We start from the raw sequence: 17,302 nt of genomic DNA on the forward strand, positions 1-17,302 counted from the left end.
GCATTCCAGGAAACAGCCAGGAGTGCTGTCACTTGTTGAGCATTTCTCTCAATACTCAGTTGAATGCCAAAGTGTTATTAATGAAGTATTAAAACACCGAATATGAATCTGACTAGAAAACAAAGGTATAAATTTTGATTGCAGCAAATACAACCTTCTCCTCAAATTTCCCTACCACATACTTTAAATTGCATAAAAACTTTTGCATCCTTTAAATAACAGTTAGCTTTCACCTTTTTCCTTGCCTTTCTCTGATGCACATTTCAGTCAGATCATGCTCATCCATCCTCAGTGCTATATATCTCCTTTCATAGCTGCATACAGTAACCTGGTTTAAGGAGCATGAGCTTATAAATCGCCATCCTTTGCCTGCCTTTAAGTAAGGCAGATAAAAAAAAAGAAAAAAGAACCAACATCCTGAGCTAAGATTAAAAGCTGCATTCATATTAAAGAATGGTGTCTTTTTACTATTGAAATTGAAGCTGTAGATTATTCTAAGCTGATAAAGCACTACAGTGGGCAGAGGACTTTCTCATAGTGAACACTGCTGTAAAACAATTTATCTACAAGAAAGGAAACAAGTTTGCATAATCCATTAATGGTTGGTTTGACTTTAGAGGAATTTGCTATATAAGTATCTCACCCTGGGGAACTGATTTGCCAAAATAACTCATGAAAAGATTTGAGCAACTTAACACTGATAATTAATAGGATTTTTCAGTATCACAACGGACAGTGACATCCTCCCACGTAAATTCACTGTCTCACCAGTGAAGAGACAAACTTGGCAGATCAGAAAGCAAAAAGCGAATTAACTCAGCGCTTGCAAAAATGCTAAGTAGATTATATGTTTTAACTGATCATCAAAAGGTGTTTTACAGTACTTCACAAACATTCTGTGGTTCAGTAATTATCACTTTAGAAATCTTAATTAATAGTTCATCAATTGTTCAGCTGGCATTTCTAATATTCTGCTGTCACACTGGAGGGTTTGACTAAACATAATCAAGCACCATTATGTCGTTAAACACTTTGCTAGCAATCACATGTTGTGCTTTAAATTTAGGCGTCAATATTAAATCATCAAGAAAGATTACCACAGGTAATTCTCTCATAGTCTCATCAGCAATGCCTTGCCAACTACAGTCCTGTAAAGACTCACAATTTACAGTGAACCTTACCTGCTTTTGTGGTCACATAATTATTTTTATTATGCTTTGTGGCAATGTTGGCTGCCAAAAGAGGTTGTCCTAAATTCCCAGTGTGACAAAAATCAATTTTCAGATGCAAATGAGGGTGCCACAGGTGACATTTTTCATACCCAATAAATTGCTTGTCTGTGGCTTTGAACTAATGGCCACATAAACAAGAGAGATTGGTGCCAAGGTATTGCATTATAATCTTTGCAAAGTTTTATGAGACTCATGCTACAGGCAGCAAAGAGAAACTATACTAAGAGAGGGTGCGTGAACAATTTGAGGGAACCTGTGAGGACAGAGTTCTTTATTTATGAGTTGGTTTCCCACTTACAATCTACTTTCTCTCTATGACATCTGCCTGCCACATTTAGCTTATTATTCTCCACTCCTCCTCTTCTCCATCCCTTAACTTTCTTCCCAGTTTCTCTCCTAAAGAAGGTTGTCCAGATGGGATTCCATCCTGTTACTCAATGGCTGTTTCTATTTATCCTCCCTTAAGTGCAAAAGCAAAAGCAGAGTGAAGAGCCACTCAGGTGGCCCACAGAACTTCAACTGAAATGGCAGTGGAGCAGAATCAGCATCTCACTGACATCTCACTGAAGTTCTCCTCAGGCAGTTGAATATTCTGCCATTTCAGACTATTTTGTTTACTTCCTAGATGCAAGGATCACAACAAGATCATTCCCAGGAAGGTTTGGTTTTGTTTCCCTTTGAATCAAAAGCACTTCAATCTTTGTTTTAAGCAATGAAGGAATATATATCATTTTCGTGCTATTAAATCTCTGTACTCACACTGCAAATACATTTAAACTTCACAGTTCTAGAAATCCAGTGTATCCAGTCGCCAGCATTACCTCTAATAACAGCAAAAGCTTTCTAAGTGACCCCGTTGCCCACGCTGGAACAACTACAGTTCAAAATACAAGTCAACATTTGCACAAAACACTTGCAATTTTTATAGGCTTGTCTGAGGCTTAGCTGGGATAGTCACAAACTTTTTGAGCCTGAAAGTTTAGTACGGAATTCCTGAGAGACATTTACTCATACAATACAAACAGAATCACAATAGAAACAGTACTTTGATGGTATGTTGGTAGCATTGTTTACTACTATAGCTTTTCAAACCTCAGAAGTTTTGAGTAAATTTAATTTTTCAAAAGCTAAAGACTTGAATCTTGAAACAACAGATGAATCTCTGTTATTTCACCTTTTTCTCATGTTAGAAATATACAAATAGTACTAGAAAGACAAGAAACTGAATTTTGCAGACATATCCCATCCACGTGCTCAAATAAGATAATAGTTTGGGATTCAAATTTTACAAATACCTTTTAAAACCCTCTCGTGTTGATGTAGTCAAATAATAATATTGCTGCTGATGATACTTAGCCATGAACTTCATGTTCTTTTTGGTTTGGAGGAGAAGGAAGAAAAAAGTATTTTCATTTGCTCTTTGTCTAGCTCTCTCCTCCTGAAACAAAATAGCTCCCTCTAAAGTCAAGAGGGCACTACGCCTTGACTTTGCCTGTCAGGATCATCAGCACAATTGGGGAGCACAAAAGTCTTCTAATACAGTGCAGACATGACTTGGGAAACATAGTTTTAAACTTTTGCTTATGCCACTTCGCTAGTTGGCCAACTATTATTAGTGTGCTCCTCAGAGACAACAGTTTATTTCTATTGCCAGAGCAACACCTAGCAAGGCATGCATCTGAAATTCAGGGCATCATGCCATGACCATCCCCACCCTGTTCTTATGAAAAGAGAAATTATGATGGAAAGCATGAAACACAGTGTTCCCTGCCTTTTAAGGTCACCAAAGAAATATATTTCACAAGATAGCTAGTATTAATCTAGCTTCCCTGTCAAACGCCCTCCATCTCTTCATTCCTTTAGTTTTGTAACCCGTGCAAAAGTTTAGAAAGGAAATCTTCAATTCCAGAAGTCCACTTAGTGACTTAGGCGGCTGAATTTCCTGATAAGATGAAGACCTCTTTGCACTACTGCAGATCATGTAGGAAGTGCCTACCAGTAAACTCCTAGCCAGGAGAGGATCACCTTCCAGTAAGTCCATATCTCACAGTATCACAGTGTCTTCATCCTCTATGACCACTGCAAGTACAACACATTTGCACACACTGTAGATTGGCAATGGTTATGTAGAGCACTTGTTACTCCGTTTTATAGTTCTTGCAGTCTGGGAAGCACATGTAGAAAAATTTCTACTGAAAAGCAGTTCCACAGTCCCAAGCTAGTTTTCTACTGTTCAGAGCCACTCATCTACATCAGATTTAAAAATAATACAGCATACTTTTATGAATCCCCAATACATGGAGAACCGCTGAGCTGTATACTTTGTATTCCACATATAAGTACCAAAGACATAAATATACTGGGATAAATGAATCTACGCTTGTTTAAAAGTTTCTATAAACAGATATGTCATCAGTCCAGATATTCTCTGCTTTGTTGATGGTTGCTATAAGAACAGATTGTTCCTATTTCTCTGAAGTGAACATGAGACATTCCATTAGTTAAACCTTTCATAATTAGAACAAAGCACGTAGCAAACCTATCCCTTGTGTTATCTATGTATTTGTAGCTGGAATTCATTAACTTATCAGCACTGATTCCTTTTGAATAGGAAAGTGAGACAAAAAAAAAGTGTGCAAATCAATATCAACTGTTAAGTAGAGCTCTTGTTTAGCACAATGACAGATAGGAAAAAAAGAGTTAAGAAACAACTTTCTTGCAGAAAAAAACATTCTTAATTTTTAATACAAGAATTTCTACAATGAATTACATAAATTTTCACATGGAACAATTAACTTAAGGCAAGAAGAATTTTTTGGAGATGAGCATAAGGTCAAGGCAGGTAAAGATTTGTTTGAATATCCACTCTGTACAACCTGATCTAGCTGTAGGTGTCCCTTGTTCATTGCAGGGGAGTTGGACTAAATGACCTTCAAAGGTCCCTTCCAACCCAAATGATTCTATGATTTCTCTGTGCCAAATAATTCAATCTTTCTAGAGAACAGAAAAGTCAGTGAGTTCTACACAGCAGGCTGCAACAAGATCTCCAGGATGCCTGTCTGCCCTGAAACTGAGTTCATGCAACCCAACAGGTGGTTTAGGCTGGACATAAATCAATAACCAGGAAATGGCCTTTATTTCAAGATTGTGTGGACTGTGCCTGCAAACTACTCCCATTATTTTATCTCTCTGAACTTCTTACTTCTAATATATTTAAAGTGCACCTCCATTTCATACACAGAAATTGGAGGCAGAACAGTTTAAAGGTGGAAATTTTCAATTACCTAACAATTTTTCCCTTTGTCCAGCCTGTAATTTGCTTGAAAAGCCTTTGTGCAAGATTTCTTTACTATATATATAAACAAGATCCTACAAGCCACAATCTTTGATGGTATTTCAACATTGCTACAAGAAAACCAAGGAAAATAAATGCAAATCCAAAATGTTTTTGCCCTCTCCTTTCACCTTCCTAAATACATATGCTTACACTGGAATCCAGAGCCTCGCTATTGTGTAGAGCCAAGATTTCCTTCACCTTATTTTTTCATTTTATAATTTTAAAGACTGAGGCTTAATCGTGTCACTTATCTAATTCACAATTGTTCTGAAGCACACTTTCTATTAATAAAATGATCCTAAACACAGCCTAATGCATTAAGTGCTAATTGAGGAAAAGACACAATAATTACCAGTGGTGACAAGGAATCAAGACACTAAATTCAAGAAAAAAAAACAAAAGAAATCCACACTATCAAAATCCACACAAAATCGTTAACTACCGCACAGTTTTGTGACACTAGGAGATACAGTAAATACATCCTTCAAGTGAGCCAGCTACTTTTCTGTTAAGCAGACAAATACTAAAGCAGTTATTTCCCTTTTATAATATTTTTATTTCCCATTATTTTTCCTGTAATCAATTCTCATATTACATGCTGCATATTACTCATATTAAAGAAAGAAGAACTGCCATTTGGGATACAGATGATTGAACAGATGTTAAATTTATTAAGCATCATAGTCTTGATAAGAACCTGCCTTATAGTATTTACAGATTTCAGATAAAAGCTGGGAGAAATTACAGTCAGTACATGAAGTCTGTGATTAAAACCAACCAAGATGTTTGAAACTTCTGAGATCCTTTAAAGAACTGCTTGATCAAAAAAGATTAATTTTGCAAAGATTCAGATGAAGGCATGAATATCACTTAAAATGGCAGAATAAGTTATTTTTTCTGTTTTGTAGATATGTAAGATGATTGGCATAGTGTGACTACCCAATAACCATCTGCACAATTAATAATTTATAGAATATATCAACATTATGTTAATAGCATCCAATAGAGAGGACCATACACCAAATGATCATCCCACTATTACAAGCAGTTCTCCTGCAACTGAACATGGAAGCATTAACAATTAATATGAAGGTCACCCTCAAATAAATTTTGATTTGGACACTTCTCATGGCAGATTTATGAGTAAATTCAAAGCTCATTAAAGTTGGTGAAATGATTCCTATTGACTTAATGGAGTTTGCATTTAGTGTACTGCTTTCTATGCTTTCCTGATTAATTACACGGATTTGTGAATAGTCATGCCTAAAATCAACCCTGTAACATAAAGCTTCAATCCTTACCTCGCATATGCATATAACTTGGTCAGCAATGAGTTTATGCATCACACATGAGCCAAAACCACAGAATCAAACCTTCCTCAGCTCTGATGTTCAGTCTTTGAAGTTTTAACATCCTCTTTTCTTACTGCCACCTTGATTCCTCATTTGAGGGTCAATATGAAGCACGTCAGACAAGTCTGATTTCAAAGATTTTATCAGCTCTAGAAGGATGAATGTTGGGAATAGGGGCAATAGAGCAATCCACCCAAAGATATCACAGTACAGTAGCAGAGAAAATTCCACTGTCTGCAGATGAAGCAAGTTACTTAACCCATCCTGCACAGCTTCCTAAATATACAAGGACACATTTTGATCTATTCAGACAGGAGTAAGCAGGGTCTTAAGGATCCTGTGCCCCACCCATCTTCAGTAATACACATGGTGATAGGGTAATGGAAAAGGACAGGAAATAGGCAGGGCTTGCACGATATTAAATTGATCACATAGAAGAGCTGACACTTTCCACCTTGACCTTCTTCCACTGCAACCACTTGCCTTTGCTGTTAACCAGAAGACAGGGGAGAGTAAGTAAAAATTGCTCAAAAGTAACAGATTACAGGCAATATTGAAACAGAATGGAGAGAAATAACTGCATTGATGTTAAGATGATGATTTCAAGAAGTAGGTACATTACTTCATTGAAAATTTGTTATATCATTCCTTTTTTTGTCAACACAAAACCACCTATACTATGTATATACTCTGAAAGCGATATTTTTCTGCTATGTTTCTATGCATGCAGCTAGAAATCAAATACATACAAACATTCTCAATAAGCCTCTCAGTATTAAGGTTGGGTTTTGGATATGATTGATGGCAATAAATCAGAAGTCAATTATTAATGACATCTCTTTGACCCAGTACCAGAGCTAGTAACAAACCTCCCATTTCCTAAACCAGGCATTCAACTTAGTTGTTTTTAATCCTAGCAAGAAATTCTGCTGCAAATGGCTGGTAGGAATCACATATCAAATAAGATGTGGGACACCAGTGAAATAATCACCTTAATCTATGGCAAGAGCTTATAGCTTTCTATAGAGACCACAACAAGAGCAAAATACAGTCTGAATATTCTTGTTGCCAGATGCTGCCATGCTGGAGCACAATCACAGAGTACAACTGGTCCCAACAGGGGTTTTGTCTACCAACAAAATGTTTCAGCAGTCATGAATTTCCTTTCAAATAGGAGTGGCTGACTTATTTAAACTTAGGAAAAGAAAGTCAAGGATATGAGAATATTTATCCTGTGCAGAGAACAAACTATAATGCGTGATATATTTCAGCTAATCAGGAATTTTGAATTTACTGGAAGCTTTGTCAGTGAGTTCAAAGATCTGAACCAAATTATTATACCTCAAGAGAGCACTCCAGTGCCTTATTTCAAGAGAGCTGACATGCTATTTTATCACTACATTGTTGTGTCTGAAGGAAGTCCTTCGCACTTTGATACAGCCTTTTATTTAAAGCATTCAGAGCACAATAGGTATCAAATTTCTTTCTAACATTTCTTTCTTAGTAAGATCAAGACTATGTCAAGGTGGTACTAATGCACCCTACAGTCAGTGCACATAGAAAGTTTTGAGCATCACCTAGGACAGTCCAGTACCACACAGGATCACACTCCTTAAATTTTTTTATACCAAAAAAACAATATTCAACATTTGAGAATGGCAGTTTCATACAAAGGTTAACAAACATACTCATTCATCTTTCTTCTGGGTGATTAGAAGATACGTATTTATGTAACTATAAAGCTAGTTCTCTTAGAGCTAGACCCATCTCTCCTTTTAAAAGATATACAGTATCTTAAAAAGTTGCATATTCTACAGCCATGACTCATTTTTCCCAAAATCACTCTTTAATTCTAAAGATAGAAAAGAAACAAAAGACAAAAAGATTGAGATAATTTCTCTTCAGTTCAAACATATGCTAAGTGATTCAGTAAATATTGAGCACCATCAACCACAAGGGTGTTTGCTGACTTGCAGATAAACTAAAGCATATCTGTTCCTTGTAGTAGTTTGAACAGCTGGTGTCTAAATGATTTTTCATTGCTAAAACTTAGATCAAACCATTTTATCAGAACAGTTACTAGAAATACTTTAACAAATTTATTCTCATCACTCCCCAGCAAATTTCTTGCTTACTTTATGCAGCAAACATTCATAGCCAGGTTCTGCTAGAAAGCTGGAGGTAAAATTTCACCTACCCTTTCCAATCAGCATGGTTACCTATCAGTTATTTTCGATAAAATAAAATACTCAGAGCAACTTCAGCAGCAGCAGAAGTATTTGCAGCAAGCAATTTCTGGCCATAGCAGGACAATTGGCCACTTCACAGGATCGCGGAATGACTTCAGTTGGAAGGGACCTTGAAGATCACCCAACTCCAACCCATCTGCTGCGTGTCGGTCACCACTTGGTAGACCAGGATGCCCCTCCAGCCTGGCCTCAAATGCCTCCAGGGATGGGCATCCACAAATCCTCTGAGGAAATTGAACTGCTTGCCCTTCCACCTTCTTCTTTGATTACTCTCCCTATATACTCCCTCAGTAAGAGGAGATATATATACGTAACAAGCAAAACTATTTTTTCCTCAGATGGATCAACTGCTTAATTCAAACATTATTCAGCTTGATTTGGTGGTGAAATAAGTGAGAAGCTTATCCATTCCATTCTTACCCTGATGAGAAAAAAGCTTTAGGAAATACGCATTAATAGTACAATTACCTATGCAAGTATCTCTATACATGTATGCAAATACTTTTTTATTATTTGCTATTCTTACTGATTTGTGTATTCTTACACACATGCACACGTTCTCTGGGTACTCAGTGGTTACACTTTAAGGATTCTACAAAAAGAAAGCCATCTTGTAAGTGTAAGATATTACGTATCCTATGAGACATTTACTTATCCTTTATGATCTTACTTAATGTTTTACTAAATCATGTTTAGCCTGTTGCCTTCCTTCTTATATGCTCATTTACTACAATGAATTTTAAATTTAAACCTTTTCTAAATGCTTCCTTTAAATGTTCCCACATCCATAGTACAATTCTCCCACAATTTCATCAATAGTTTTGAGAAATTATCACACAGTGTAAGTGCAGTTTCTCCATATCATCAAAATACTTTCAAGCTACAGTTCTGAGTCAAGCTTGGGGAAAAAAAAAAAACACAACTATGTCAGTGCAGGGCGATTTATTGCTCTTCCACAAAATTCAGTGGATTTTTTTTTAAATGGATAAAGGACAGTTAGCATCCTAGATCATAAAAAAATGATAATTCAATTCAAAAGGTCTTCACACAACTCATCTACCATTCAAGCTTTCAGAAAACTGTTTTAGTGTTAAGAAGTAGATAGGTTTTTCTCAGTATTCTGTGCAGGGGTGAATTTTAATTCAGCTGGAAGACTTAAGTAACTTTCAAACAATCTCACTATGAGATTTATGGATGTTTTGCCATTAAGCCTTGTGGATGAAGGATAAGACCCAAGTGTGTTTTAAAAGAAAATAGAATAAAAATTGGTTGCTTTCCAGAACTGCATTTGGTCCCGAGCTTCCACAGAAGCCTTATATTTATGCCAGATGCACAGCAAGCAATAGTAAAACAAACCTGTGGATGATACCTGTTACTGTAGAGAGAACAGAAAGCCTAAATGCAATTCAATGCTGACAGAACAAATGATTTTAAATGGTGAGGTTTTTTTAATTGAAAAATGCTAATTTAAAATATTTTTGCTGGATGTTTTTCAAGAGCGAGTAATTTGGACTCATTACCAAAGATTGCAGTTGGTTCAAAACACCATCTAATTTCATTCTGGATTCCCTGTTAGACCTATTCTATACTTGTCTTAGCTGTGTTTGCTACTGGAAAGCACAAAGTTCTTTTTCCAGGATAAATACTTCCCCAGTTTGTGCGGAATCTGAATTAAAATTACTCAGAGGAAAGCACTGAACATTCACAGAAGCTAACACCTTCTTGTTTCACAGTCAATTATTCATGGTTCCAGTCTATAAGACCATTTTTCTCTCCTTAAATAACCAAGCACACCTCATTTACATGCTGAAGCTGTGCACTGAGGGAAAGGGAAGGAAAGCTAGCCTACACATTTGACCCAAGCATTTATGCACACGATGAATAAACTTAGAAGACACGCTTTGACCAAATAGGGAATGTTACATTAATGAAAACCACCAGTGGCTCATGGTTCTTACAGTTTTTACTCTAGTATTCAACACAATATGTAATTGTTGCCATGGCAACTGCCACAACTCTTGGCACTAAGATAATTCTCAGATAAATGGATCTTTGTCAGAGCGAACTCCAAAGCCAGTGTATATGAAAACTGCATTTCTTTGGTGGTGGGAATTTGCAGAGTTAAGTTGGAAGGATAAATTTAGTGCAGGCCTGAGGGGAAGCACCAGCCCAGCAATAAAAGCAAGGCTCTGCTGTAGAGGTGGGCAAAGGGGAAGCGTGGCTGCATGTGAGAAGTCATAACCCTGTGCACTACACCATGGCATGTGGAGGGTCAGCTTGCAGTGTCCTGGGGAAGAGGTACAGGAATCACTTCTGTATGGCACTGCCAGGCAGAAATCCTGCTTTGTGGGTTTGACCTAAAGCCTGCTGCAATCTGATTACTTCAGGAGGTTCTGGATCAGACCGAAGGATAAAAAGGGAAATTAAGTGACTGGAATTTTTGTAGAAGATAGCTTATTTCAGTGGCTAAAGAGATTTACTATAATAAAGGAGCTGTTTCCAAACAGCAAGTGGAAGCTTTTTATAAAAATATAGCAAAAAAAAAAAAAAAAAAAAAAGGCAGCTAAGAGATACTAAAGAATGACCCATTGATGAGAACAAGATCTTGCTTTCATTGACATTAATTAAGATGTATTCTGTGAAACATGCACTGTAGCATTGCATCCTTCCACTGATGATTAAGATGGGGAAGAGACATTTACCAAGATTTCATCAACCCACAGGTGTTATATCCTAAAGTCAATTACAGCTCAGATTTTAATGCATGAAGTCCAAGTCAATCAGTGTTTGCAGCGTTATAAAGAGCAGAAGCAATAGAAAGTTGTTCATTTCACAACTAATAGGGGAAAATTACTATGTTAAGTTTTCTGGCAACTGAGCATAAAAACAAGAAGAGACATTTAGACATTTTTCTTTGTTTGCTCTTTACAAAAACTCATGTTTATATGCCTAAGGGAAACCAACATGTCCAAAGGGGAAGCATCTCCACAGATTCTCTGGAAGTAATTCTATTCTACATGCTGTTTCGATCAGTGTAATAATTCATAGGTATGTCATATTGATATACCTCTGTGACTTACTTTATTTTGTGCCTTAAAATGAAAAGCAGAGCACGGTGTTTTATTTATCCAATGCATTACTTGTTGTAGCAACTGCTATATGCAAATCTAATAATACGAAACTCTTCCAGACTGCTTGTCAATATCTCATATGAGATTCCATCTTCATGCTTTTGCACAGTTATTTTCAGCCTATTTAGAACTCTATTCTAAACTGGAAAAATGTTAGCATACATTAATTGGAACAATTGCTTGCTATATCAGAGAGGTTGATTCTTGATCTTACTTTCCAAATGAATTATTGAACTGCCAGATTACAAAACTCAACCACTCACTTCCTTGTGCAAGTATTTTTTTCTGCAAGAGAATCATAATAAGATTATTGATCCTTTCTCATCTGTTCTAAGGCAGAAAGCTATGCATGTAGGATTTAAGGCTCTGGGTGCTTTTTATTTCATATCAATAAAATTTGCAATCTTCATACTTCAAGGATAAAACAGAGAAGTAAGGCATAAATAAGAAACACTAGCATTTAAATCCAAGGAGTTTAGTTTCATTATACCTATTTGATACTTTAGGAAATAGAGGCACAGACATTAAGGCAGTGATTTAATAGAAGGAATTCAGGCCTGCAAAGCAGCAGGGCAAGCTCCACACCAGGCTGCATCTCCCATCCTCTCTATAATAAACTGAGCTGACATTGGGAAAACAATACTTTGAGAGGAGGAAATGCATGAGCAGTCTATCTGACCAGCCCCTCGCTGTTACGAAATGGACTGGACAGAGTAGCAGGACTCCTGCAACCTCATTCCCTTCAATGTGAGCTGCTGCTGGAAACAATTTTAAACTTTCCTCATCTACAACATGCTGTCTCACGGAGCGCTCCACCCTCTTATCTCTTCTTTTCCTTTTCCATCTAGTGCCTGAAAAGTGTCCTGAGGGTTTGACAGTTTCTAATTTAATCATTTCATCCTTCTGTATGGAAGACTGCTGAGCACCATACAGTGAAGTTACTACCAGCCTGGAATTTCTGAATATCTGCCTGTCCTCTTATCTGCTTTGGTGCCAGACTCTTGATATCTAACTCCCCTCACACAGCGTCTGTGATGCTGTAACAAATAGAAGTTCCAAATAATTCTCTTTGCTGTGGAAAATAAAGGCTGCATTTGCCACCACACACACAAAAAAAGCCCATCTGTAGAGAAAAATTGTTTCCTAAGGATTTCTTTCAGCAAAAAGTCTACTAGGAGTTTAGTTATTAAAACTAGCATTAGATTATAAAGTACGAGCAGGACTAAGAAATACCCATTTTATTTAGCCTTGGAGGACACAATTCAATTCCCAGCCAGCTGCATTCTTCAATGCACCTTTTCAATGGGCCTCTAAAAACAGTTTAGCTATACCTTGTCCTTCACAAAAGCAGACTTTTAAAGTAAACAAATAAATGCTTTCGCTAATGTCTGGTCAGATGCTCAGATGTGATGAAATTTCCCTCTACCAGTCCTTTAAAACAAAGCAGGCACTCAATGAGGCATAATTTTGAATTATTGCCACTCATCAATTCTGTCAGTTTGTTCCTTAGTAGGGTTCCATGAGTGATTTATTTTTCCATTAGAGATCCCTAGCAGTTCCATGAATTATTTAGAATGAGCCTAAAGTTCGTTTTTAGGACTCCTGGGTGAATTAAAACATTTCCACGTATATTTATTTAATGTCATAAGCAGTCAAGTCCTGACCATGTGAAAGATAATTAAGCAAACATAAGTAGAGCATAAGCACAGACATACGCCTCATCAGTGCTGCCCTAAGCTGAAAGTAAGTGGACTTCATTCCTTCCACTGTCACACAGCACTCTGGCTGCCCATGGGTACAAGTATGTACAAACACTTACCTAAAAAGACACCACCACCCTATAATGCTGCACCCTGCATGTGCCCATGGCAGCTCTTCTGTGCACTCACACCCCACATCTGACAGAAATCTAACATACAGGACTCCAGCTCTTCTGTCACTAGCTGTACAGCATTCTGTGATCATAAAGCAACAGCCAAGTAGGCTGATGATGCTGAGGAACCATCCATCTCCTCGCATTGCAGTCTCGGCCATCCTGTGATGGAAAGCTGCAGACTCTGCAGAGCTCATATGTCTCTGGCAGAAGGGTAAGGAAACATGACCTTTAGACTCAAAAAGCAGAATTATACCGCAAGTGGTACTCGAACAGCCACTGACTGTATTAGAGCCTTGGAGGTACTTAATCACTTACGACTGATCAGTGAGGCCATCTAGAATCTTCCCACATCTTCAGCAGGAAATAATCATATATCTCAACCACTAGAATACCAATAGCTTTCTGCTCTTCTTAAACTTTAAATACTTCTGATATTCCTCTCAAGTATGTTTGGTAGTAATCACCCTTCAAAGTTCCAGGAATTACACTATCTTCTTCCAGGCTCAATCTGCATGTCAGCACATTAGAGATCATTGTCATCAGTCATTTCCATACATGCTGGGAATCCAATATTAGCAAGATTAACAATGGGATTTCACAGATGCAGGCACATGCTTTCAGTAAAGAACTGGCAGTTGCCGACAATGGGGAAATATATACTAACTCCTTAAAAAGTTGCCCAGAGAGGTCATGGATGCCCCATCACTGGAGGTGTTCAAGGCCAGGTTGGACGGGGCTCTGGGTAGCTTGGTCTAGTATTAGACATGTAGGTTGGTGGCCCTGCATATGGCAGGAGAGGGTTGGAGCCTGATGACCCTTGAGGTCCCTTCCAACCCAAGCCATTCTATGATTCTATGATTATCCCTTAATTAAACATGGTACTTTAAGTACTGAATGCTGAGCAATGCTCTGGCATGTGATCATCATAACCCTACAAGATCATGCTGAAATATTAGGGCTCCATCTGAGCACTTCTTAGCCAAGGCTTCTTGCATTAACAGATGGAGCTGTTCTGCTGTTTCCATGCTTACACATTCAGCCCATAAAAGTAGAGGATTCGGTTCCAATTTACCAGAAAAGTCACATCAGGTAGGATGCTGTAATCTTTATATCCTTCTGAGGTATGACGAACAGAAAGACAAGACTGTCTCCTATGTTTAAAATAGGCAAATAATAGACAAAATAGTTGATAAAAATATTTAAGAGCTACAGAATACTAGCTGAGGTCAAGTAGGACAACCAGCCCCAAGACATTTGTATCATCTCAAAGAAGTGTTGATCCTCATTACATGGATTTTTCAGCTCACAGTAATGCATCACCTAAATCCCAAAGGCACTGCACACACCAAGGATCTACATGCCAGAAGAACAGTGTTTTAGTTTTTAGCTGAATTTCAAAACTCATAAAGAGCTGGTGAATACAGGTAGAGATAATGTTATAAGGTTGCTCAGCATAGCCATACATAAGGGAAGACTGGCAAGGAGCAGAATGTGTCAGGTCCAGACTGGCCTTCTCTCTCTGAAGCAATACAAAGTGGTTGTAAACAGAATCTAGGAATTGGCTTCTGAACACAGACAGTCTGATGATAAGTTTCAACACCGTATTAATATTAATTGAACATTTTGAGAAAATACAGTCCAGAACCGGAATAGAATATAAAGAGGAAAGAACACTAATAAAGCTCTGTTGTAGTCAGCACAAACGCACATTTGTTAATTCCTGCTCAGGTGGCAAAACTACCCCAAGATCGTAACTTCCACAGAATATGTCCCTTAAAAAGGCAGGGAAGAGTTGCCTCTCTAAGTAAATCAGTATAACAGCATCAGAATATGATTCTCAGAGAATCAGATCTTCAAAAGAAACCAATCCCATTAAGTTTAACTCCAGCCTTCCAGTTGGGATGTTTCAAACTTCTCTGTGGATTCAGTAACTTTCAACTGGAGAACGATAATCACCATATTAAAACAGCTCCTAAGAATTGAAAACCTAGAGTTAAATCAAAATCATGATCACATTCTTGTGAATGCACCAAAAGGAACATGTCTTGCTAGTTTGAGACCAAGGACAGCTAAACGCCTGGGTCATCTGAGCTACTTTTTGTACTGTGGAGTTTGATGGTGCGTGGTCCTGAATCCACAGCTCTGACACATAAGAATCTCTCAAGTATGACTTTGTTAAAATTGAACTTTCTGAAGATATGGCATATTTAAATAAAATTAAATTCCCTCTCAGTGTTCTGATCAGCTCTCTGCACAGTTACACATTCTGATACTTTTCCCCTGCTAGCAATCTACATTCACATCTCGTGCTGCTTAAAGCACAGATCAAAACCTTTCCTCAGCCACAGACTTTCAGAAGTTTGTTCACCCTTAAAGCTAAGTTTTTTTTAATGAAAAACTGAAGTTATGCTAAGCTATTGTTAGAAACACAATGAAAACTTCGACAGCTGAAAGTCAAAATACCAAAATAAAACAACAGGTAAGTGATTCTCATCATGGCTTCTTGATTCCAGTACTAGATTTAATTGCACAGGAAATCACTGTCTTGCTTGCCTTTTTACTAAATGCCAGGATACAGAAATGAAGGCAACCTCACATCCTTTCTGTTACTCTCATGGGCACGGAGAAAACATTTCACTCAATTTGTGAAGCACTTTTCCCCAAAATATATGGCTGGTATTACACTGAAATTCCAAACTGGAAAAAAAATGGATACAGAAATAAGTGGGCAGAGCCAATGTAATTTGCTATAATGCAATGAAAAGTGCAGCAATGACACTGAGTCTGTGAAGTCCTAGGCTGCAGTAAGTGAGGATATGTTCAAATGCAACAGCCCTGAGCACAGAAACAAAAGAAAAGAATCTGCTTACACTTAGAAGACCTCAGGTAAGCAAGGATCTCCAGCAAAATCCCCTAACCTCCACTGCCAACTCTTAAATGAGGGCTGGGAAGGGTGGATCCTGGCTCCAGCCTTTCCATCACTCAGGTTCATTGCATACACCTGAGCTCCCCCGGGTTGGCCCCGCCTTCCCACCAGGTGTTCAATCACTGCTTCAAGCTGTGACTTCACATTTCTGCTACAGTGGAACAAACTCAACAGTGCAGATAGACGTACTGACAGAGAGTAAATATGGATTGGGATTTGCATGCAGAAGTTGATGTAGTATAATATATAATGGCATCAGATAAGCAGACCTGTATGAAAATTTAACTTCCACAGCACATAACTAATTTCCATGTCCTTAAGATTTACAACAAATATGAAGTAGTAAATTCTAAATTAAATATTTTGAGTATGACTTTTCCATTTGTAGTTATTGCCAAACTGGTTATCTGGCCTAAGTACATCAGAAGAACTTGCCAATTTTGATACTTACACTCTCTCATTTAAGTCAATTCTGTATGAATATTTAGTATTTACACCCGAAGATGTAATGCATCTTTCAAAATCTGCAAAATTTATACTCTATTATGTTGAGCTAAGTGCTAAATTGTTACAGGAATACCTGGATGGAATTTTGATCTCTCTGCTAACAGATTCAATCTGCTTATAGTCCTAGATGGCACATGTAAGTACCTAGCAGCTTAGTATTTTGTATTTATCTTACCTTTAATGCACCATGCTTCTCATTAGCTCCAACAATCAAAATTTCTGCCATATCCTCAGCATGCTCAGATCGTGCGTGGACAAACAAAGCTCTGCCAGCTTCTGATACATTCTTCAGTGCAACTAAAGACCCGTCGTCTTCCACCTTAAAGTCTGGGTTAGAAACTTCGAAGTTCAATTTGTTATTCCCCTTGCAGTCATCAAACACCACTGGGGAAGAAAAGAAATAAAAAGAAAAGTGAGAAAACCTAAGTTTAAGTATCCACTTTGCAATACAGACTTCAGAAGTTTTCACGTTGCTGGCTTATGTACAGATCTCATGGAGAAATGGCTCCAATCTAAGGGAATACTTTCAAACATTGTATTTGTATGGCTATAATATTTCATAGACAATCTTATGAATATGCAGTTTCAGAAGGATGAGGAGATTTTGGCCATACTAACTGGGGAAGGAGGAAATAAACCCACATTAGACATGAACATTTTCTGATCACTCAAAAGCACAGAATGCACACTAA

At 37.6% G+C, this 17,302-nt stretch overlaps 1 protein-coding gene across 4 annotated transcripts in view; it reads right to left on the bottom strand.

The window, feature by feature from the left end:
- CDH13 (cadherin 13) overlaps positions 1-17,302 on the bottom strand; it is a 427,664-nt gene that overhangs the window by 263,005 nt on the left and 147,357 nt on the right. For all 4 annotated transcript variants that reach the window (XM_048958117.1, XM_048958119.1, XM_048958116.1 and 1 more), the window contains exon 3: positions 16,786-16,994. In XM_048958117.1, coding sequence (XP_048814074.1) covers positions 16,786-16,994 — 209 coding nt within the window. The remainder of the gene's footprint in view (positions 1-16,785; positions 16,995-17,302) is intronic.

This window comes from Lagopus muta, chromosome 12 (genome assembly GCF_023343835.1).
Source record: "Lagopus muta isolate bLagMut1 chromosome 12, bLagMut1 primary, whole genome shotgun sequence".
Lineage (NCBI taxonomy): Eukaryota > Metazoa > Chordata > Aves > Galliformes > Phasianidae > Lagopus > Lagopus muta.